Source organism: Vulpes vulpes, chromosome 16 (genome assembly GCF_048418805.1).
Source record: "Vulpes vulpes isolate BD-2025 chromosome 16, VulVul3, whole genome shotgun sequence".
Classification (NCBI taxonomy): Eukaryota; Metazoa; Chordata; class Mammalia; order Carnivora; family Canidae; genus Vulpes; species Vulpes vulpes.
Window position 1 is genome coordinate 47,180,801 of NC_132795.1, and position 21,924 is coordinate 47,202,724.

The following is a 21,924-nucleotide window of genomic DNA, read 5'->3' on the forward strand; positions in this document are numbered from 1 at the left end:
GCCCTGAGGGCTGGCTGACCTGCAGCTCGCGGGCCGCGTCCCCTGCAACGTCACGTGCTCGGGGCCGGGGGCGGCCTGGGGAGCTAGGCTGGGGGGGGCTATCCTCCAAAGTCGGGGCGTGCTCCCGCCCAGCGGCTCGGCGGCTCGGCGGCGGGGGGGGGGGGGGGGGGAGGGGAGGGGCGCAGGCACGGCTTCCCCTCGGCTGGCCTTAGAGCAGAACATCTGCGAAGAGGAAGAGCTCTCCGCCTGAGCACTTTTCCCTGGCACCCTGCAGGCCAGGCACCTGGCCAGTTCTGCAGGGTGAACTTCCAGGAGTTGGGAGCTAAAAAAAAGAAAAGAAAAAAAGCATCCGCTCAGCGCAGGGGTGGCTCAGTCAGTTGAGCATCCAACTCTTGGCTTCACCTCGGGGGGTGACCTCGCGGTGGGGGATCCAGCCCCGGGTTGGGATCTGCGCTCAGCGCAGTCTGTTTCAGATTCTCTTTCCCTTTTTCTTCCTCCTTCTCCCTCTCTGAAATGAATAAATAAAATCTTTAAAAAAAAATGGATTGGCCCTACAACCAAGAGGATAAGCGCCCTGCCAGCCGTGCAAAGAAAGGCCCCTCGAAGGCCCTCGCAGCAGATTGAGCTGCAGAAAGGGGGATCAGGGCCAGAGGACCAACCAGAGATGGTCCCACTGGTTTTTCTATGTGAACGCCTGCAACCCTCTATCTCGGTGTTCTTCCTATGCTCAGGCCAGACTGCCTGGGGTCAGCCTGGACCCTTCTCTTAGATTCCACACTGGAATTATCAGCAAATCCTTCCACTTAAAAAAAAAAAAAATGTATTTATTTATTCAAGAGAGGCAGAGACACATGAAGAGGGAGGAGTAGGCTCCCCTTAGGGAGCCCGATGTGGGACCCAATCCATGAATTCCAGGATCACGCCCTGAGCAGAAAGCAGAGCTTAAGTGCTAAGCCATCAAGGCGTCCCATTCCTCCACTTTTAAGTATGGCCAACTCTGCACAAGCACACCCGGGTCCAAGACCAGTTTCTCTTACCTACACAGCAGCCTCCCAATGCATTCCTGCTTCTGTTCTGGCATTCTTGCCAGAGAGCAGCTTCCAGCAGCATAGCTTACACCTAGAGAGATCCAAAGAGAACAAGCCCATCCCGTCCCTCCCCAGCCCTCATCTGGCATGGCCAGAAACCCAAGTCCTTGCCGTTACTCACAAGGTTCTATGTGATGTGTTCCCGTTTCCATACACTGCCCCTAGTTCATTGGGTTCTGATCATGATGACCTCCGACCACAGCCCTCGCACCCACGCTTTCCTCTGGTCATTTTTGTGCTTACTAAATTACCTCCTAGATCCTCCTCCCTTGTCCCCTTCTCAGTGAGGGTTACCCTGACCCTCTACTTCAAATCTCAAGCCTGCACACACACGTGCACACATGTCCCTGTGCACACAAGCACACTTCATAGCCTTTCCCTGCTTGGTTTCTTCCTTCTTGTGTCAGTAGTCACAGTCCAATAGCAGGACAAAAACCATAAAATGACTTCACCACAGAAAGTTTGATATACAAATTACCAATAGGGACGCCTGGGTGGCTTAGGGGTTTAGCGCCTGCCTTTGGCCCAAGATGTGATCCTGGAGACCCGGGATCAAGTCCCACATGGAGCTCCCTTCATGGAGCCTGCTTCTCCCTCTGCCTGCGTCTCTACCTCTCTCTGTGTCTCTCATGAATGAATAAATAAAATATTTTTTAAAATAAAAAATTAAATAAAAATTACCAATAGCAGGAGATGAATTACAAAGGAGTAAAGAGAACTCCATAGTCAAGAAAGTTGTCTACAGACTTCCCTCCATAATTTGAAGGGAGGTTCCCTCCCCAAGGTGGGAATTCATGCTGTGTTGCTGGGTTGTGTGGCTGCAGCCTAGTGGACAACAGACATTCCCTGGGTTGTCCAGGGATAGCAGTGATATGAGCAGAGGCTGATGGACAGGAATACAGCTCTCCAAGGTGCAGGCCAGCTAAGCCTGGAAAGCCTCCTGCTGGGGGGGGGGGTCTATGAGATTCCCTGAGAATTTGCCCACAGCCTGATGCTGAACTGAGTAGGAAGCCATTCACAGAGGCAACACCACTCCAAGTCTCCCACATGTGGCTCTGGCAGCTGCCCAGTGGGAGAAGAAAAAGAATGCACACCTAGACCAGGACTCTCCAACACTCTCTACCAGCAAAACCTAACATCCTGCCAAAGGCAGAAGAGAAATGCTTCTAGGATCCAGCTCCATTATTGCAAGCAAGCAAGCAGAAGTGGATTTGGAGCTGAAGCATAAATGGAAAACAGGTAGCATCTGACCCTCTGAATAGTTGGGTTCTGTTTGCATCCTTTCAAACATACTTGAATGTCCACTCAACAACAAAACAGGGACGCCTGGGTGGTTCAGCGGTTGAGCATCTGTCTTTGGCGCAGGGCGTGACCCTAGGGTCCCAGGATCGAGTCCCGCGTCAGGGCCCCTGCATGGAGCCTGCTTCTCCCTCTGCCTGTGTCTGCTCCTCTCTCTCTCTGTGTCTCTCATGAATAAATAAAATCTTTGAAAAAAAAAAAAACCAACAAAACAACGCTTTATTTTCACCTAAAAGATGCATGTGTCCTTATTACAGGTGAAGAATAAGCATTGATGAGCACACCTGCAGTCACAGACGCTCCTGTATCAACGGTTGACTGCATTCCGTACTCCTTGAATTCTGTTTCCGTCCCACTGAGTATTCTTATGCCCTTATGTTAAAGTGAAATATTAGATAACCCCTGACCACCTGTTTATTTTAAAAACTGGAAAGGAGAGAGAAGAAAATGGTCGGTATAGACAAGTAAATACTGTAATGTGCGGGGCACCTGGGTGGCTCAGGGGTTGACCATCTGCCTTCAGCTCAGCGTGTGATCTCAAGGTCCCGGGATCAAGTCCTGCATCGGGCTCCCTGCAGGGAGCCTGCTTCTCCCTCTGCCTGTGTCTCTGCCTCTCTCTGGGTCTCTCATGAATAAACAAATAAAATCTTTTTTAAAAACCCACTGTAATGTGCAAAGAGAAAATATGTAGAGCTACCACAATCCTTGTTTCTGTAATTGCTCTTAAGATATTAATATGGGGGGATCCCTGGGTGGCGCAGCGGTTTGGCGCCTGCCTTTGGCCCAGGGCGCGATCCTGGAGACCCAGGATCGAATCCCACGTCGGGCTCCCGGTGCATGGAGCCTGCTTCTCCCTCTGCCTGTGTCTCTGCCTCTCTCTATCTCTCTGTGACTATCATAAAAAAAAAAAAAAAAAAAAAAAAAAAAAATTAAAAAATAAACAAAGGCTGGATAGGCATTTGTAAAAAAAAAAAAAAAAAAAGATATTAATATGTATGGCTCCCTAACAGACTTCTCTTCTAAACTGCCTTATAGTGTACACAAAATGGTGAAAATAGAGCCAAGCTGAATTCAGTATTTCTGACACAGGAGGAGGATCAAATAAAATAAATTCTATCACTAAGAACACCAAATGCAAAATTATTCACCAATAAATTGAAAAAAGTAAAACTGTGGTGTAAAATGAGTGCTGCCCAGGGGCACCTGGCTGGCTCAGTAGAATATATGAGTCTTGGTCTCAGGGTCATGAGTTTGATCCCCATATTGGGTGCAGAGATTACTTAAAAATAATAAAATATTGGGGGATGCCTGGGTGGCTCAGCAGGTGAGCATCTGCCTTCAGCCCAGGGTGTGACCCCGGGGTCCTGGGATCAAGTCCTGCATCGGGCTCCTCACAGGGAGCCTGCCTATCCCTCTGCCCGTGTCTCTGCCTCTCTCTGTGTCTCTCATGAATAAATAAATAACATCTTAAAATAATATAAAATCTTAAATAAAATAAACACTTCCTTCTGTGTGCCATCAGTACAGGAGGAAGTGTGGTCCTATCCTGTTCTACAAGAACAGCCACACTTCAGCCAGACAGAAGCCAGGGCTTCATAAGACTACTGATCCATAGGCCCACATGAGAGAAACACAGGGAGATCCAAACTTCTGTATGCCATCACCAAATTCCTGCATGTCATGACAGGAAACCATGAAAGCATGAGTAAAATGGCCCATCACATAAAGGGTAACAATGATACAACTAATAGCTGAAATCTCATAAGGGGACAATGACCATGAGGCAATAGAATGACACATCCAGAGTGCCAAAGAAAAGTAAAACCTGTCACTGAAAAAATTCTATACCCCAAAATACAATCCTCAGAAATGAAGGTGAGATCACAGACAAAATAGAAAATTCATTGCTGACGGATCTGCCTTATAGGAAGTACCAAAGATAGTTCCTCAAGCTGAAAGGAAATGACACAAGATGGTCATGCAAATCAGCAGGAATGAATGAAGAACCAAATTCAGCATCGTGTAAAAAGTATCACTACCAGGCAGCCCAGGTGGCTCAGTGGTTTGGTGCTGCCTTCAGCTCAGGCATGATCCTGGAGACCTGGGATGGAGTCCCACATCGGGCTCCCTGCATGGATCCTGCTTCTCCCTCTGCCTGTGCCTCTGCCTGTCTCTCTCTCTCTCAATAAATAAATAAAATCTTTTAAAAAACCTGAAAAATAAAGAGAAAATCCGAAAAGCACAGAAGAGAACATCCAAAGACGATGATGGGGCAGCTGCAAAAGGTGTACCCGACATGGGATGAGAACACCAGAAGGAAAAGAAAGACAAGGAATAGAAGAAATATTTGAAATCTTTCTACATTGTACAAAAGTTTCCAGCTAGTGCAATAAGGCAAGAAAAAAATTAAAGGCATACATATTAGAAAGGAAGAAGCAAGGGATGCCTGGGTGGCTCAGTGGTTGAGTGTCTGCCTTTGGCCCAGGATGTGGTCCTGGGATGAGTCCCACATTGGGCTCCCCACAGGGTGCCTGCTTCTCCCTTTGCCTGTGTCTCCGCCTCTATCTCTGTCTCTCTCATGAGTAAATAAATAAACCTAAAATAAAAAAAAAAAGAAAGGAAGAAGCAAAATTACCTTTATTCACAGATGATATGATTATCTATTTAAAAATCACAAGGGACAGTGCGCCTAGGTGGCTCAGTCATTTGGACATCTAGACGCCTCTGGTTCAGGTTGTGATCTCAGGGTCCTGGGATCAAGCTCCCTGTTCAGCGGGGAGTCTATCTCTCCTTCTGCACCTCCCCCCATGCTCTGTCCCTCTTTCTCTAAAATAATAAAATCTTAAAAATATATATATAAGGAAAGGGGCGCTTGGGTGGCATAGTCGGTTAAGTGTTCAACTCTTGGTTTCGGCTCAGGTCATGATCTTGGGGTTGTGAGATTGAGCGCCCACCTCCCCGCTCTTACACACACTGTCTGTAAATAAATAAAATCCTAAAAAAAAAAAAAAAAAAAAAAAAAAAACTTAAGGAATCTATATTAAAAAAAAAAAAAGCCTCACTAGAAATAATAGTTTACTGAAGTCAGAGGATGATATATCAATAGATAAACAGCAGTTATACTTCTATTTGCCAGCAACAAGTAATCTGAAAAAAAATTTTTTTAAGATTTTTAAATTTATTTATGGGGGGATGAGCAAAGGGAGAGGGAGAAGCAGACTCCCCTATTGAGTACAGGACCTGATAAGGGGCTCCAGGACTCCAATATCATGACCTGAGCCAAAACCAAGAGCCAGACATTTAACTGACTGAAATACCCAGGTGCCCCTGAGAATTTTTAAGAAAAAATATTCCATTCACAGGAAAAGTGTGGGTGAGTGGATGGGTGAAATAGGTGATTGTGATTAAGAGTACACTTATTGTGATGAGTACTGAGTAATATATAGAATTGTTAAATCACTATATTGTACACCTGCAACTAACATAATACTGCATGTTAATTATACTTTAAAAAGAAAGAAAAAATCCCATTCACAATTGTATCAAAATGAATAAAATACTTAGGAATAAATCTAACAAAAGAAGGGAGTGCAGAAAAGAACTGATGCAGCCGGCTAACCACTTAGTCATAGAAAGCCCCTGCTTACCAACTTAACCCTTGGTGGGCATCTGGCAACATGGATTTCAGGAGAGTTCCCATCACTCCAAGGAGTGATCAGAGGGGCTCATAATGTCTAAACTCAATGTGACTTCTACTGACCACCCATTTTCTTTCTGGGCATCTGGAATTTGGGCAGGCACTGGACAGCGGCTGCTTATCTGACTGTTCCTGTAGGGAGCTGGATGGTGTTCCTTCCCCTAAAGATATCCACCCCAAACCTGTCAAAGTGACCTGTGGAAAAAGGGTCTTTGCAGATGTAATTAAGTTAGGATCTTGAGATCATCCTCGATTCAGAGTGGGGGGGGGGGGGGCGTGGGAAGAGCAGTCCTAAATCCAATGACAAGTTTTTTCTAAGAAAAATCAAGAAGAGACACAGAGGAGAAGGTGATGTACAAACAGAGATTAGGATGGTACATCTACAATCCAACCAAGGTTTGCAGGCAGCAATCAGAAGTTAACAGAGGCCTGAAACAAATCCTTTTTCCCAACCCTGGGAAGGAACCAAACCTGCTGACAGCTTGATTTCTGACTTCTGCCTCCCAAACTGTAAGACAATACGTTTCTGTTGTTTTAAGCCACCTAATTTGTATCAATTTGTTACAGAGGCCTTAGGAAAGAAATACAAACTCCCAATAAGCTTCTCTAAGGAACTTCCCTGGTTGGCAACATTTCACATCCTATCACAACTCATTGACACATTTAAAGTACCTCCTCTGGGACTCCACTGAGAAAGGACCCTGGAGGCTGGTCTCCCCGAAAATTTGCCCCAGGAGTCTTTCTCTTTGTTGATTTTATTTTGTATCCTTTTAGTGAAATAAAGATATAATGTAATGACATAGAATGACTACATGCTAAATCCTATGAGCAGTGTGAAGAAGAAGAGGCGAGAACGACCCCCGGACCGGCCAAAGCCCACGTGCCGCCGCATCCCCGCGTCTAGCGCTTACGTCCCGCCGCCGTCGCCACCATGCCCAAGAGAAAGGCTGAAGGGGATGCTAAGGAGATAAAGCCAAGGTGAAGGATGAGCCACAGAGAAGATCTGCAAGGTTATCTGCTAAACCTGCTCCTCCAAAGCCAGAGCCCAAGCCTAAAAAGGCCCCTGCAAAGGGAGAGAAGGTACCCAAAGGGAAAAAGGGGAAAGCTGATGCTGGCAAGGATGGAAATAACCCTGCAGAAAATGGAGATGCCAAAACAGACCAGGCACAGAAAGCTGAAGGTGCTGGAGATGCCAAGTGAAGTGTGTGCATTTTTGATAACTGTGTACTTCTGGTGACTGTACAGTTTGAAATACTATTTTTTATCAAGTTTTATAAAAATGCAGAATTTTGTTTTACTTTTTTTTTTTAAGCTATGTTGTTAACACACGGAACACTTCATTGTTGTTTTGGGGGAAGGGCATATGTCACTAATAGAATATCTCCGAAGCTACATTGATAACAAGAGGGAAAAACACCTTCCCCTTCTAGTTTTGAGAAACTTCCTCTTGGCTCCCAGGAAGAGGGATTCCTTGATGTTGACACACATGAGCCACCTTGGTGGTGTGGAAAAACTAAAATTCATTTTTTTATGTCCTCTTCTCCCTCTCTGCCTTCAACATAGACTTGACTCCCTTAAACCCAGAGACCTGTTGGAACCTGATCCCATGAAATGGTTCCCAGTATGTCAGGCAATCTGGACTTTACGGTGTCACCACTGAGATGGCGTCCCTCAAAAGAGTTCCTTTTTTTAGCTTGTGGATCTTCAGATTGATAATTCTGCCATTTTCATTTCATTTTCTGAAAGTCAGGGTCAGCTTGTGAAAAGTTGTTAAACAACATGCTAAATATGAACTGTCAACCCTCACTCTAAACTTTCCCTGTTCAGAGCATCACATGAAGACTTCACTGGGTTTTATAGTGGCTTTCTGATTTTGGTAGTCCATTGAAGAAGGGAGTTTGAAAGTTGTTGTATACTGTTAACGATCATCCGCCCATGTCCTGCCTGAAATACCATGATTGTTTATGAAAAGTATCTTTAATAAAGCTGGATACAGTTTGGCTTGGAAAAAAAAAATAAAATAAATCCTACGAACTCTCCTAGCCTATTATCAAAACTGGGTGTGCTCCAATTCCCAAGGAACAAAAACATTGCCAAGAAAAATTACTGAAGACCTGAATAAATGGAGTGAAATGTCATGGCCATGTCATGCATAGAACACTAGCAACGTGAGATGGCAGTTCTCCCTAAATTGATCTGTAGATTCAATGCAATTCCTGGGAAATTTTCAGCACATGGTCTTCTTTCGTTTTTTTGTAGAAAATGATGAGCTATGGATGGTTCCATTGGTTAAGTGTCTGCCCTCGGCTCACCCATGATCCCAGGGTCCTGGGATCCAGTCCAAGGTGCTGGGATTGAGCCCTGCAACTGGTTCCCCAATCACTGGGGAGTCTGCTTCGCCTTCTCCCTCTGCCTCGCCCCCTGCTCCTGTCCGCTCTCTCTTTAATAAACACAATCTTTGTTAAAAAAAAAAAAAAAAAAAAAAAGGAACTGACAAGCTACTACTAAAATTTGTATAGAAATGCAAAGGATCAATAGAATAAATGAATAAACAACTGTAATACACTTACAAAGAAGCATACTCTGCAGTAAGAAGGGATGAGCTCGGGAAATACACCACAAAATGGATGAATATCAAAAACACTGTGGAGGCGCCTGGGTGGCCTAGTCTGTTAAGCGTCTGCTCAGGTCATGATCTCGGGGTCCTGGGATTGAGCCCAGCATCCGTCTCCCTGCTCAGTGGGGAGCCTGCTTCTCCTTCTGCTGCTCCTCCTGTTTCTACGCTGCCTCGTTCTCTATCAAAATAAATAAAATCCTTAAAAACAAACAAACAAACAAAAAAAACAAAACACATTACGGTGAGTGAAAGAAGCCAGACACACAAGACTTCACGCTGTATGATTCCACTTTTATGAAGTTCTGGAACAGGGTCACTCGTGGTGCAAAGAATCATGGAGTCGTGGAGCGTGGTGGTGCTCGACTGGAAAAGAGGCAACAGGGGACTTCCTGAGGGGATGGCACTGTTTCCGTCCTTATCCTGCTAGTTCTTTGGGTTAATGGTGATTCTAAGAACTACCCATTTCTGGGATCCCTGGGTGGCTCAGCGGTTGAGTGCCTGCCTTTGGCCCAGGACATGATTCTGGAGTCCTGGGATCTAGGCCCGCATTGGGCTCCCTGCATGGAGCCTGCTTCTCCCTCTGCCTGTGTCTCTGCCTCTCGCTCTGTGTCTCTCATGAATAAATAAATAAAAAAGTCTTTAAAAACAAATGAACAAAAAACCCCACCCGTTTCACTACACATGAATTTTACTCCAAAATAAATAAATACATAAATACATAAATAATTATTAATTAAAAATAAATAAATTTAATTTACTTCCCCCACCCCCACCCCCCCAAAAAAAGAAAAAACTGAACTAAAAAGTACTAGTTAATAATACACACACTGAAGTATTTGGTGGGGGAGAGCACTGACGTCTACAACTGTCTTTGGACGTAATCTAAAAATAAGGTGGCTTGAGGGATGGAGACAGATGAGGGGACACAGGGTAAAACAGGTTGACTGGGCGGCCGGGGTGCAGCTCACTGACCTTTTCTGCATCCGACACTTCCTAACGGGATGCTTGGGAACACTCGGTGGCGCATCGCGGTCAGCTTCGGAACAGGGGCGCCTTAGGTTCAAGGGCGGGGGTCACCGCAGAGGATGGTCGTGGCCCATCACAGCACGTCCCTCATTCTGCGCGCACGTGACCAGCTTTGGGCCGGGACTCGGACAGGCGCACGCACATCACGAGCCCCGTCCGCCGCGGCGACCCGGGGCACCGGGCCCCCAGCAGGCCCCGCGCACCGGGAAGCCGCGGGGACCTGGCGGTCGTGGCCCAGACCGCGCGCAGGTGCCGCCCCGGCCTCGGGGGCTCCGGGGGGCTGCGGACACGACCCCGCGGGGGACCACAGGCAGACACCCGGCATCGCGGGGCAACGTCCCGACCCGGCTGGAATCCGAGCCCGACGGCAGCAGGTGTCGGCCTTGACGCGAGCGGTGAGAGCCGCCAGGACAGGCCCCCCCCCGCGCCTGCGCGCCACGCCCGTCCGAGCGGCGCCCCCGGAAGCCCCGACCCCCGCCTGACCGACCTCCCCGGAAGTTCCGCCTCCTGGCCCCGGCCGCTCTGGCCCGCGCGGGCCCTTCTCGTTGGTGGGCTGGGCGCCGCTCCGCTGCACGGCGGTCCTCCGGCCGCCAGAGGCGCCGACGCGGCGGCAGGGCCCCTCTGGCCCGCAGCTGCCGCTCCACTGCTCCGCGGCGCGGTCCCTTCCGGCGCCAGGCGTCCGCCTCCGGGCTGTTCCCCCGGCAACGCCTCGGGACCGTTCCCCCGGCAACGCGCGGCGGGCGCAGTCCCAGCCGCCATGGACGCGCTGTCGGGCGCCGAGCCTCGCCGGGCTCGCGGCCGCCTGGGCGCGGCGTCCCCCGGAGCGCGGGCTGCGGGAGCACCGTGGGCGCGCTTCTCGGCCTGGCTGGAGTGCGTGTGCGTGGTCACTTTCGACCTGGAGCTGGGCCAGGCGCTGGAGGTGAGCGGGCCGCGCGGGGGCGGCGGCGGGGGGCGGGGCAGGGGGGAGGGGGCGGCACGGCGGGGCGGGGGACGCGCCCAGCCCCCGCCCCCCGCATCCCGGGAGCAGCCCTGGGACCGACGCCTCAGAAGCCCGGCGCCGGTCACTCCTCAAAGTGCCCTCCCCGAACAGAGGACGAAGGGTCCGATTGCTCGGACGTCCCCCGGGACCAGGAGAGCGGGCCCTGCCCTCGGGGTGCCCGGCGGGTCTCCGGCCTCCACCCTCCGTGCCGCGGGGTCACTCAAGGTGGGAGTCCGCTCTGGCGTGGTCACCCCCTTCCCCCCCACACCCCCCCCGGCCGACGTTTGCGGCCGCGCGGCCTCCCCTGCCCACACCTCCGCGTTCATCGGGCCTCACACGCAGGCTCGGGGCCCTTTCCAGCCCGCAGGCGTCCTGCTCACCAGCTGCACCCGCTCGGGGGCCTGGGGTGCCCCACTGCCTGCAGGCCCCCCACCCACCCTGGGCAGCTTCCCTTCCTCCCTGCGTCCCCGGGCCTGTCACAAGGTCGTTCCTATGCCCCGAGGTCAGGACACAGACCAGGGAGGTGTGCGCTGCCAGGGGGGCCAGGGGCATGTGCCAAGGCTGTGCTGACTCCTGAGAGCTTGTGGGAGACCCCAGTCTTCCAAACAGAAAGGGCGGACCCTTGTCAAGGACTTTGGGATCCGCCTGGCCCGCCCATCCCCACCAGGCGCCCATTCCCATCAGGCGGGCGGTGCTGCTGCAGCCCCGTGGAGCACCCGGAGGTGACAGATCTGCCTGGGGCTGCAGAGCCCACATCCTCACTGTTGCTCACATTCCTCAGAAAATCACAGAAGTTAAGAGCTTTTTCTGTGTCCTTAGGGCATTCTTAAGTACATTTTTCTAGAACTTTTAGAAAGCTGATTCTCAGCAAGTCGTGTTCAAGGCTCTGTGACTTTCTGAGCTTTTGGTGAAGGTGCACAGCTCTGGCCGGGGGTGTTGGGGACGTAGGGCCTCTCTGAATCGTGAGGTCTGTGTGGGAGTCTGGCCGTGAGCCTATCAGGCAGCACAGCCACACGGTCCTCATCAGGTTTGCCTTTTGCTTGGGGTCATTTCAGTCGAATTTTCTGGGTTTTGAGGAGCACCTGCTCAGTGCTCACCCATCTTGGACTGCCTGAGCAATGCAGACCTCGCAGCATCGTCCACGGTGCACGAATGTGGACCGCAGACCCAGAGGCTGCCTTCCAGGAGCTGGTGATCCACAGACACTGGACAAATGCAGCTCGGGCATTTGGTCTTGGAGGGCATGGCTGGTCTTGGAGGAGGAGGAGGAGAGAGGCAGGCGGGGGAGAAGGGGCTGCTTGACGTAAACTGTTCCTCAGAAAAGGCAACAACGAAGGCCAGGAGCTCTCCACTCACTCATCCACTAAATCCAGTAAAGCAGCCAGGCTTTGCCCTGTAGGAGCTCATGTTCTGTGCTAGGGACAGAGTGGTTTGGGACCCCCAGTACGCATGGAATACAGGGAAGGGGTTCCAGGCTGATAGATGCAGTGAAGCCTGCGGGTGAGGCAGGGCCTTGGGGGTAGGTGGGGGACGGGAACCTGTGGATAAGCTGAGGAGGGGGCCTGGCTGCGCCTACCCAGCCACCCTGGGAAGCCTGTGGCATGAGCTCTGCCTGGAGGTCCCCAGAGCCCCCCTCCACTGTGGTGGTCGTGCCCTCCTAGGTCCCAGCTCCAGCACTGCACAGTCCCAGGACCCTTTATAATCGGGAATGTTATTGATGCCAAAAAAAAACTTTTTTTTTTTTTTTTTAAGATTTTATTTACTCCTGAGAGACCCAGAGAGAGGCGGAGACACAGGCAGAAGGAGAGGCAGGGTCCCTGCGGGGAGCCCAATGCAGGACTCGATCCCAGGACCCTGGGATCACGGCCTTAGCCTAAGGCAGACGCTGAACTGCTGAGCCACCAGGCGTCCCCCCCAAGAAGCTTTTTGTACGGATATGTGTCAACGTTTACTGCGCTAGAAGTTAAATCTGAGAAAACGCAGTATTTATTGAGCTGACGTTAAAATAAAAGTACTCTGTTAACGTAGACATTTTCACGAAAACAGCCATATTTCCAAAACAAAATTTGGTGGGGAGAGTAAGAGGAGGAGTAGCATTTGATGCTTTCACAATCAATTTTTTTTTATTGAACAGTTTCACTTCACCTTAAACCGAGCTCCTCCTCAGTGTTGAGTCTGGGGCGACAAGACAAGTTGGAGCTCCTTGCATGCAAGCCCTGTCTCCTGACGCCCCCATAGACTCCTAGCACTGTGCTCTCTGGAGAGCACAGGCCAGGGCAGCAGCAAAGCCCAAGGCACACCAGCTCCCAGGAAGACACCTCAGAGGTGCACTGGAGTGAGGGCCGTGGGGCCCCCTGCCTTTTGGGGGGATCCTGTAATGAAATCCGCTCTGGCCCTGGGCCTGCGCATAGAGCTGCTGAGCCCGAGAGCTAGCCTCAGGCCGCTGCTGCTCCAGAGTGTCGCCTGCCTCCTACATCCCTAAGGGCCTGCTGCTGACGCTGCAGGGCTCAGGGTGCTCTCCTAGTGCTCTTGCTGGGGCGGGGGGTACAGGCCAGAAGCTTCCGGGTTCCTGACTAGCAGAGGTTGGGGTGAAAGCGCTCGGGATGCTGTCCACAGGCAGGGATGCCACTGTCTTTGGTGCCGTCTGACTCAAGACCAGGAAATGGGGAAGCTGGGCAGGCCCCATCTAGGGGAGCAAGCCCTGGGGAACTGTGCAGCCCAAGACCTTCTGGCTAAGTGGAAGGGTTCAGGAGGGGGAACAGAGGGGAGGTGGGACCTGCAGGCAGAGCCCTGGGGTCACTTGCTGTGGGAAAGAGGCAGGTGTGGGGGTGTGGAGGTTCTGAAAACCACCTCCGGAAGCTCTGGGGACAAACCCTGGGGTGAGGGAGGTAGGGAGGTCTCAGCACAGTTGCACGAGGGGAGGGGTGCGAGAAGGGAGTTGGGGAGCTGGCCCGCGTGTGGTAGCTGACAGGAGGGAAGGATGGAGGGGACTCGTGCTGAGAAGGGGCAGAGAAGCCAGAAAGGAGGCGGCGGCCGCCAGGAAAGCATTCCTGCAAGGCAGCAGGTGACCGGGTGCCCTGTGTCCCCACAGCTGGTGTACCCCAGTGACTTCCGGCTCACGGACAAGGAGGTGGGTCCTGGCTCTCCTGGGAGCAGCCGTGGCCCCAACTCGAGCAGGCCCTCACCTGGTTTCCTGTGTTTCAGAAAAGCAGCATCTGCTACCTGTCCTTTCCCGACTCGCACTCAGGTAGCCGACCCCTGGGACGTTGGCTCTGGAGCTGGGGTGGGTGACATGCAGAAGGTGGGCACTGAGGCTGTCCAGGACCCCCCGTGGCCCAGGCGTGGACGTGACCACTGTCAGCATCACTGCCTGCCTGCGCCAACCCACTCCCTGCTCCCTGCTTGCTGTAGACGTCCAGAGCTCCCGGCAGCAGCGCTGGTCAGGTTACCCTGATTTGCAGGGTGTCTCTAGGCAGAGCGACTGGTGGGGTCTGGTTCCTACATCCCACCACAGTGGCCACCTGGCCTTTGCTCTTCTCCAGGACTTGGCCGTCCATGCAGGCCTGTTTTCCTGTCACAGACCAGCCGACCAGGCCCCACACCATGGCCTTCCGGTGTCCCCCAGGGCCCCTGTGCAAGCTGACTGCACCACGCATGCAGCTGTCCCTGCTGCTGTTGGGGGCGGTGTTTAGGTTGAGACTGAGGTTAGGAATCAGGACACAGCCTTCCTGGCAGGCTGGGCTTTCTCTTTGGAGGCATTCGTGGCCTTGTCTGTGGTTCCCTCCCTGAAAGCTGGCAGGAGAGTTTCCACCCTGATGTGGGCCGGGTGGGGGCTGCCTCCCTTTCCAGGCTGCCTCGGAGACACTCAGTTCAGCTTCCGCATTCGGCAGTGCGGCGGGCAGAGGAGCCCCTGGCATGCTGAGGACCGCCGCTACAACAGCGGGGCCCCTGTGTCGTTGCAAGTGAGTGCAGGCTGCCTCTCCCCAGAGGCCAGGGCTGGCCTGGTGCGAGCAACCGCGAGGGTTCCCAAGTGCTGCAAGCCCCACCACACCTGTAGGTTTGGCGCCCCAGCCTCCGTGGGGGTGAGGCAGCTCTTTTTACCACTGGGTGCTCCCAGGCCCCTTGAGCTGTGACCACAGTGCCTGCAGAGGTGCCCTCTGTAGAGGGGTCAGCCACCTTGTGAGCCAAGGACCCCCCAGCCTGACCCCCATGGCTGGAGAGAGCAGTCGCAGCCCTGGCTGCTGGTCTGGGTGGGCAGGAGGGAATGTGGGGAGTGAGCTCGGCCCAGCTGACGCTGTTTTTGCAGAGGGAGCCAGCACACTACTTCGGTTACGTGTACTTCAGGCAGGTGAAGGACAGTTCTGTGAAGAGGGGTTACTTCCAGAAGGTGAGCCACCTGGCTGCTCTGGGGTGGTGCTGCTGTGAGGCAGGGCTGGTGCCCACGTGTCCTGTAGCCCCCAGCCTCTTGGTATGGGGCACAGCTCACTGCCTGGGCCACATAGGCCACCCCGCCTGGGCAGCAGATGAGGGGTTGGAGAGCGGGTGCCTCCTGGGCCCTCTGGGGAACGGGCGCTGCTGCCTGCCTTGGCCGGCACGGCACCTGCAGCCCCCTGTGAGCTCCTGATGTCCCTGTTCCTTGCTGCTGACGGGAGCAGGGTCACGCTTTCCAGATTAGGACAACTTCCTTCTTGAACTGAGACACCATAAGCAAAAGCTGCTTGAGTCCCGGGGAGATCATCCCAGAAATCCTGGCCATGCGCATTTCCCTGTGAAGGCCCAGAGCCCGGCTGTGCTCTTGAGGGCTCCCTGCCCCATCTGGGGCAGGCTTGGGGTGTTCTGTCCACTGGCCCTGGGGTCCAGGATGGGCCATTCCCAGGGACGGCTGTCCTGTGGAGTTTGCGGGATGCCGCTCCCCGGGTAGACACTGGATGAGCCCGGCATCAGGGGCCCCACAGAGCCTGCGTGGCTGGGAGGACCTCTCACCGGCCCTGCGGGTCCTGCAGTCCCTGGTGCTGGTGTCCCGCCTGCCCTTCGTCCGGCTGTTCCAGGCGCTGCTGAGCCTCATCGCCCCCGAGTATTTTGACAAGTTGGCCCCCTGCCTGGAAGCAGGTGAGTGGCTGCCGGGCACTGCCAGATGGCACCATCTCCCCGGCTGAAGCTTTCGGCACCTCTGGCCAGCGGCTGCTGCTTGGGGCAGGTTCCCGACACTGGCCACCTGTGTCCACAGTGTGCAACGAGATAGACCAGTGGCCAGCGCCTGTGCCAGGGCAGACCCTGAACCTGCCAGTCATGGGAGTCGTCCTCCAGGTGAGGGCTGGCTGGGGAGGGAGGGCCCCAGGTCTACAGACATGCCTGCTCCCGTCTGGCAGCTACTCCCTCCGTCCCCCAGGTTCGAGTCCCATCCCGGATGGACAAGCCTGAGCACAGTCCTCCGAAGCAGTGTAGCCATGAGGTGGGGCCCTGCTTCTGGGCCAGTGGCCTCGCACCTGCCTCGACCCTCCCACCTGCCCAGGCGTCCCTGCCCCACTCGCTAGGGGCCCTGTGGGGGTGGCCAGACCCTCAGCAAAGCTAGCTGGGTGTCCCCCATCCTCTCCAGTGCTGTGGGGGTGCAGAGGTGTGCAGGGCAAGGGTGCAGTGCCCAGGGCTCCCCTGGGGTGAAAGGTGCTGCTCGGGGCTCCGGGGTGCCAGCTACCAGCCTTCCCCCGTCCTGATCCCATCCATTCCTCCTCCCAGAACCTGCTGCCTGCCCCGGTGGTCCTCACCAGCGTCCATGAACTGGACCTGTTCAGGTGAGCCCTGTAGGCTGCTGTCTGTTGCCTGAGTAGATGGTGAAGGGGACCTATGAGGTAAAGCCTGCACAGCGTGGGGCCCCCAGAGGGACTGCAGGCCCCAGAAGTGAACTCTGGGGCGGTTCCATGAGGGAGAATTGTAGAGAAGCCCGGGGCTCTGCTGCCACCACCAAGAGGAAGTGGGCACTGTGGGGAGGAAGGTTCTAGAAATCAGGAGGGAAGGATCCGCTGTGTTGGGAGCTCCTTGCTGCGTGAGGCTGCTCTTTCCCAGGCACATCTGTGAGGGAGCCAGGCCTCGGAGACCCAGCTGCCCCGTGTTTTGGTGTGGGGGCTCAGGGCCAGGCCAAGGCAGGCCGCGGTCAGAGGGTAGGGTGGCCCTGGACACCCCTGAGCATCCTCAGATGTCCTCACGCGTCTTGTCCAGGGCAGTGCCTGGTGTGAGCTGGGCCCGCCTGGCCAGCAGGGTGGGCCAAGGGCTGGGAGCCGCCTTCCCTGACCGCCTCTGCGGGGCCCTAGGTGCTTCCAGCCCGTGCTGACCCACGTGCAGACTCTGTGGGAGCTCATGCTCCTCGGGGAGCCCCTGGTGGTCCTGGCACCCTCGCCTGCCATGTCCTCAGAGATGGTGCTGGCCTTAATCAGGTAGGTGAGGTGGGGGGGGAGGGGGGCTGTAAGGAGCGGTGGGGGCTGACCTCTCTGCTGACCGCCCCGCCCTCAGCTGCCTGCAGCCCCTCAAGTTCTGCTGCGACTACCGCCCCTACTTCACCATCCATGACAGCGAGTTCAAGGAGTTCACCACCCGCACACAGGCCCCGTAAGTGCCCTGTCTGTCCCCATCCTCTAGCTCCCCGTGCTCCACCTCCCTGGGCCTGCCTCTGCCCCTTCTCTCTCTCTCTCTCTTCTCCTCTCTCTAGACCAAACGTGGTCCTGGGAGTCACAAACCCTTTCTTTATCAAAACGCTCCAGCACTGGCCCCACATCCTCCGTGTGGGAGAGCCCAAGATGTCAGGTGAGGCTGGCCTGGCCTCTGCCCAGGCAGCGGGGGAGGTGGGCCGGGGGCTCAGAGGCCCACCCAGCGAGAGGCTCAGCCCAGGGTGGGTGCGGCTGCGACCCTGAGGCCTGGTATTGGGTGTGTTCCCCAGGGGATCTTCCCAAGCAGGTCAAGCTGAAAAAGCCCTCCAGGCTGAAGACACTGGACACCAAGCCAGGTGTGTGCCCCTTGGGCTGCAGCCCCTTCTGTGCAGCGGGTGGAGTTCTCAGGGAACTGTGCTGCCCGGGGCTGGAGGTGGGAGCGGGTGGGGCAGGGCTCCAGGGGGCCTCCTAGACGGGCCTACTCTGCTCTCCTGCCAGGCCTTTACACTGCTTATTCGGCCCACCTCCACCGGGACAAGGCACTGCTCAAACGTCTGCTCAAGGTACAGGCGGGGGGAGGCCCGGGGAGGGGTGGGGCGGTGAGCCTGCTCTGGGTGAAGGGGTGCATGTGGCGAGTTCAGCCCGTGCCCCCCGCTTAGGGGCTGCAAAAGAAGAGGCCATGGGACACACAGACAGCACTGCTGAGACGGCACCTGCTGGAGCTCACACAGAGCTTCATCATCCCCCTGGTGAGGCCCGGGGCAGAGCGGGTGGGGGCACCAGGTTGTGGCCCCAGGCTCACTCCCAACCTCCCCTCCCCAGGAGCACTACATGGCCAGCCTCATGCCCCTGCAGAAGAGCATCACACCCTGGAAGGTGCGGGTCCCGGTGGCCATCTGGGGGAAGTCTGGGAGGGAGGAGGTCATCGAGCGTGTGGGAGGTGCCAGGGCTCTAGGCATCCGTCATAGGACAGAAAAATGGGGCCATGCATGAGGGCCTCTAGGCCCTTCTGTCTGGGAGGGGCCGTCTGGGGGTCTGTCCTGGGAGGGTGGGGGCGATGGGTCCTCAGGTGGCTGAGGAGTGTGGCAGGGGAGGGTCCTGGCCAGCTGATGGCCGAGGCCTGTGGGGCTGTGTTCCCCAGTAGCCTGCGCTCACCAGGCCCCTGTCTCAGACTCCTCCCCAGATCCGCCCCTTCCGCCAGGATGACTTCCTGCGCAGCCTGGAGCACGCAGGGCCCCAGCTCACCTGCATCCTCAAGGGCGACTGGCTGGGCCTGTACAGGTGTGTGGATGGCATTTGGGGTCCTGAGGCTCCTGCCACGGGCAGGGCAGGCCGCCCTGGCACACAGGGTCAGCCCACAGCTCCCGCATCTTGCCACCCGCAGGCGGTTTTTCAAGTCCCCACACTTCGACGGCTGGTACCGGCAGCGGTACAAGGAGATGGCCCACAAGCTGGAGGCTTTGCACCTCGAGGCCATCTGTGAGGCGGTAAGGGGGTGCCGGGGCCAGGGGAGGAAAGGGGGACCCAGGGGACGGTGAGGGCCTTCGTGATGGATGGCTCTGTCATGTCCCCAGCAGAACATCGAGGCCTGGATGAAGGACAAGTCTGAGGTGGAGGTCGTGGACCTGGTCCTGAAACTTCGGGAGAAGCTGGTGAGCTGTCTCCTGGCCCTGTGGAGCGTCCTGACCTGACTGGCCTGTATGCAGGTCACCTGCCCCTGACCACTGCTGCCCCTGCAGGTACAGGCACAAGGCCACCAACTCCCAGTGAAGGAGGCAACGCTCCGGCGGGCACAGCTGTACATCGAGACAGTCATCGGCTCTTTGCCCAAGGACCTGCAGGCTGTCCTGTGTCCTCCCTAGGACAGGGCCAAGCGGCCGGGGCCGGGGGCCTGGGTCTGACCACGCTTCCTTCTCCTCTGACGTGGCCCCAGCCAAGCACAAGCTCCCCAAGCCGAGCTCTCTGCTGCTGCTCCCTCGCCTTGGCGCCCTGTCAGCACCCCTGGTGTTCCAGCAGTAAAAGGTGGCATTTGGAACCACAGCCTGGCCCTTGACTATGGGCAGACCCCATGCTGGCCAGAGCCTCGCCTCCCCCTGGGTCCCACCTGCCCTCTGCAGGGCCCGGGGGCCATGAGGCAGGGCTGGCTGTGAGCCCTCGTTGCTCTGGGCACAGGGCCACCCGTCCCCCTGCGGTGCCCACCTGCCCAAGCCCCGGCGCCCTGGGCCTTGTATTTGATGTGTTCTTGGGCCTACCAGGCTGTCCAGCCCCAGAGAGGCGGCGGCGGCAGCTGCTAGGTGGACCCCCTGCCCCGTAGCTGTCACCGACCTGTAGGGTGGGGGGCAGGCCCTTCACTGTGGTCCTGGGCTGGGGAGGGGCACTGCCCTGTAGTTGGTCCGGAGGCTGCCGGGAGGGTCTGGGCTGGCGTCCTGGTCCCGCTCTTGGAGCCCTGACCGCTGCCGCATCCTGTTGGGCAGGCGCTCCAGCTGTCTCCCTCGCAGGGGCCCACCCACCGCCACGTGCAACCAACGGGTGTTGGACCCTAGACTTACTGGGTGCCCTCAGCTGGAGCCGGGGCAGCGGGCTCGCTGGCAGGGAGCGGAAGGGCCCTCAGAGGTGCGGACCTGCCCCATGTGCCGCCGTGGAGCGCTGGCCCCACGGTACCCGTCGCGGCTTAGCATAGGGCGATGGCGTTGGCCAGCGGCAGGAGGGAGGGAGGGTGGGCGGGCACGAGGTGTGGACGCGGCACTGAGTCCACAGGTGAGTCTCCCAACCTCCAGTCCTCGGTTCAGCTCACCTGAGAGGCGAGGCCTGGGTGGGGCTTGGCCACCGCCCTGAGCGGGGCCCAATGGCAAGTGGGCGCAGCGGGCATGGTGGGTGCAGGCCGGAGGCGCCGCCCCTTCTCCCCCGAAGGCCTGTGGATCGGGGACTCAGAGCTACGCTGTCTGTGCCGCCTGGGCAGAGCCACCCGATGACCGTGGCCGCTGCTCTCAGAAATGCCACTGTGGACTTGCCCAGCCCTGCCCGTGGCCCGGGACAGCCTGTGACCGTCGCCAGTCTGTGGGTGGCTGAGCCCATGTGAGGCGGCCTCCAAGGACGTGGCCGCTAAACAGAGTAGAGCCTGGCCGAAGCAGTGGGTTCATCTTTGCAGAAAAAACAGGCTGAAGCTCTGGGAGTGGGAGGCCCACGCTGGCCTCAGGTGCCGCTCTGGGCAGCCCACCCTGCTGGCTGGCGTGGGCGTGCAGCCTCCTCGCCCAGAGTGCGGTCTCCAAGGGGCTCTGCAAAGGTGCCAGCACCTTCCTTGTGACCGGCTGGCTCCCTCGTGTGCCAGCCTCGGTCTCCTGAGGGCCAGGGCTGCAAGGGAGCCTGGGAAGTTGACCCAGGCCCCCCTCACAACTGTGACCCCAACGGTGAGGGCTGTGCTCCAGATGTCCCCCTAACTGTGCTGGCTGCACTGCACACCCACCAGGTGGTCTGTCGTGCGTGTGCCGAAGGGCTGGAGGACCACAGGCTGCAGGGAGGAGGGGCTGCAGGGCGGCCTCGGAACCCCCAGGGACCTTGGCCACCATCGCTCCAGGGTGGCCCAACCAGGTCCCCCCAATTCCCCGAGTCCTCCCTTGGGGCTTTGAGGGCTGCAGCCGAGGCCCCTGGCTGTGCCTCACAGCAGTTCATCCTAGTGACCACTGCGGGCAGGGGCACTGCTGCCCGGGGTGGGGGGGGGGGGAGTCCCAGGCTGGAGCGCGCAGGGCTGAGGAAGCACCTGTCCAGGAGTGCCAGCAGCCACCAAGGCTCACTCTCCCTCGCAGCCTGACCCCTGCACGGATGTGGCTCTGGCGGGGGCTCTGTGGGAGCTGGGCAGTCCTGCCCACTGCATTCTCTCCCCAGAAGCTTCCTTGCTCGCTCCTGGAATGAGGTCAGCTCTGGTGTTCTGGGTCTGTCCCCTAGCATGTCAGCACAGGAGTGAGGAGGGCACAGGGAGGAGGGGCCCTCCTGCCCCCCTCACCCCGCCAGAGCCCCGAGGGCCTGCAAGGTAGGAGCCCACTGGCCCCGGAGGGCCTTGTGCTTGGTCCCTGGGGCCTCGAGGTTGGAGGGGCTGTGTGGTGGCTGCGGGGGGGGGGGGGGGGGGGGCAGGGACAGGAAGGACAGGTCTTCACCCCCCAGGGCTTCCTGTGCTTTATTTAAAGATTCCCTTCCAGTCTGGGATAGTGGCCTTCCCACATTCTGGTATTAAAACGTTCTGCTGTGACAGTGCTTGTCTTTTAACTTCCTATTTTGATAAGTTGGCCTTGTTGTGAACTCTGGTAACATTAGGGGTCCTCTGTAGCGGGGATGGGGTGGGCTTCGGTGTGGACCTGGCTCAGGGTCTCCTGGGGGCTCCGTGGGGCTGGGGCCGTCTTGGTCACTGGGGGCTGAACAGGAGGAGGTGCTGGAGGGTGTGGAGGGGACAGGAGGAAGTGAGCATGCTGGAAGGACGGGCCAGGGAGGGGGCATCGTGGGGGGAGCGAGGCTTTGGGCAATGGCCCCCTTCCTCCCTGGGTGTCCAGCTGCTGCTGTTCAGCACCCCAGCCTGGGCGGGAGCTGGC

At 56.4% G+C, this 21,924-nt stretch overlaps 1 protein-coding gene, 1 long non-coding RNA gene and 1 pseudogene across 9 annotated transcripts; 2 read left to right on the forward strand and 1 right to left on the reverse strand.

Annotated features, from left to right (window-relative positions):
* The first annotated feature begins 6,969 nt into the window (after positions 1-6,969).
* Positions 6,970-7,381, forward strand: LOC112935853 (non-histone chromosomal protein HMG-17 pseudogene; annotated as a pseudogene).
* A 1,360-nt stretch (positions 7,382-8,741) lies between these two features.
* Positions 8,742-10,136, reverse strand: LOC112935831 (uncharacterized). Its single transcript, XR_003238223.2, has 3 exons — positions 9,674-10,136; positions 8,967-9,064; positions 8,742-8,879 (listed from the first exon to the last, which is right to left on the reverse strand). It is a non-coding gene; the product is annotated as an uncharacterized lncRNA (long non-coding RNA).
* DENND6B (DENN domain containing 6B) lies at positions 10,130-21,589 on the forward strand. 8 transcript variants are annotated; one of them, XM_072742300.1, is made up of 21 exons: positions 10,130-10,646; positions 10,818-10,931; positions 13,798-13,836; positions 13,911-13,953; positions 14,556-14,668; positions 15,013-15,093; positions 15,710-15,815; positions 15,934-16,013; positions 16,096-16,158; positions 16,440-16,495; positions 17,012-17,134; positions 17,211-17,306; positions 17,407-17,501; positions 17,635-17,700; positions 17,843-17,907; positions 18,004-18,093; positions 18,167-18,220; positions 18,516-18,625; positions 18,729-18,831; positions 18,919-18,996; positions 19,084-21,589. In XM_072742300.1, the coding sequence occupies exons 1-21, from the start codon at positions 10,485-10,487 to the stop codon at positions 19,204-19,206; spliced, it is 1,860 nt and encodes a 619-aa protein (XP_072598401.1). In that variant the 5' UTR covers positions 10,130-10,484; the 3' UTR covers positions 19,207-21,589. The 8 variants fall into 8 exon arrangements, with proteins under 8 accessions (XP_072598401.1, XP_072598402.1, XP_072598403.1 ...); XM_072742301.1 differs by having other exon boundaries at positions 18,922-18,996; XM_072742302.1 differs by lacking the exon at positions 16,096-16,158.
* Positions 21,590-21,924: the final 335 nt, after the last annotated feature.

Excerpts from the sequence above, each read along its gene's own strand:
- DENND6B (XM_072742300.1), top strand. The coding sequence starts at position 10,485 with ATGGACGCGCTGTCGGGCGCCGAGCCTCGCCGGGCTCGCGGCCGCCTG. Across the intron at positions 13,954-14,555 it reads CTTTCCCGACTCGCACTCAG|GCTGCCTCGGAGACACTCAG; the intron begins GTAGCCGACCCC and ends CTCCCTTTCCAG. Across the intron at positions 16,014-16,095 it reads TCATGGGAGTCGTCCTCCAG|GTTCGAGTCCCATCCCGGAT; the intron begins GTGAGGGCTGGC and ends TCCGTCCCCCAG.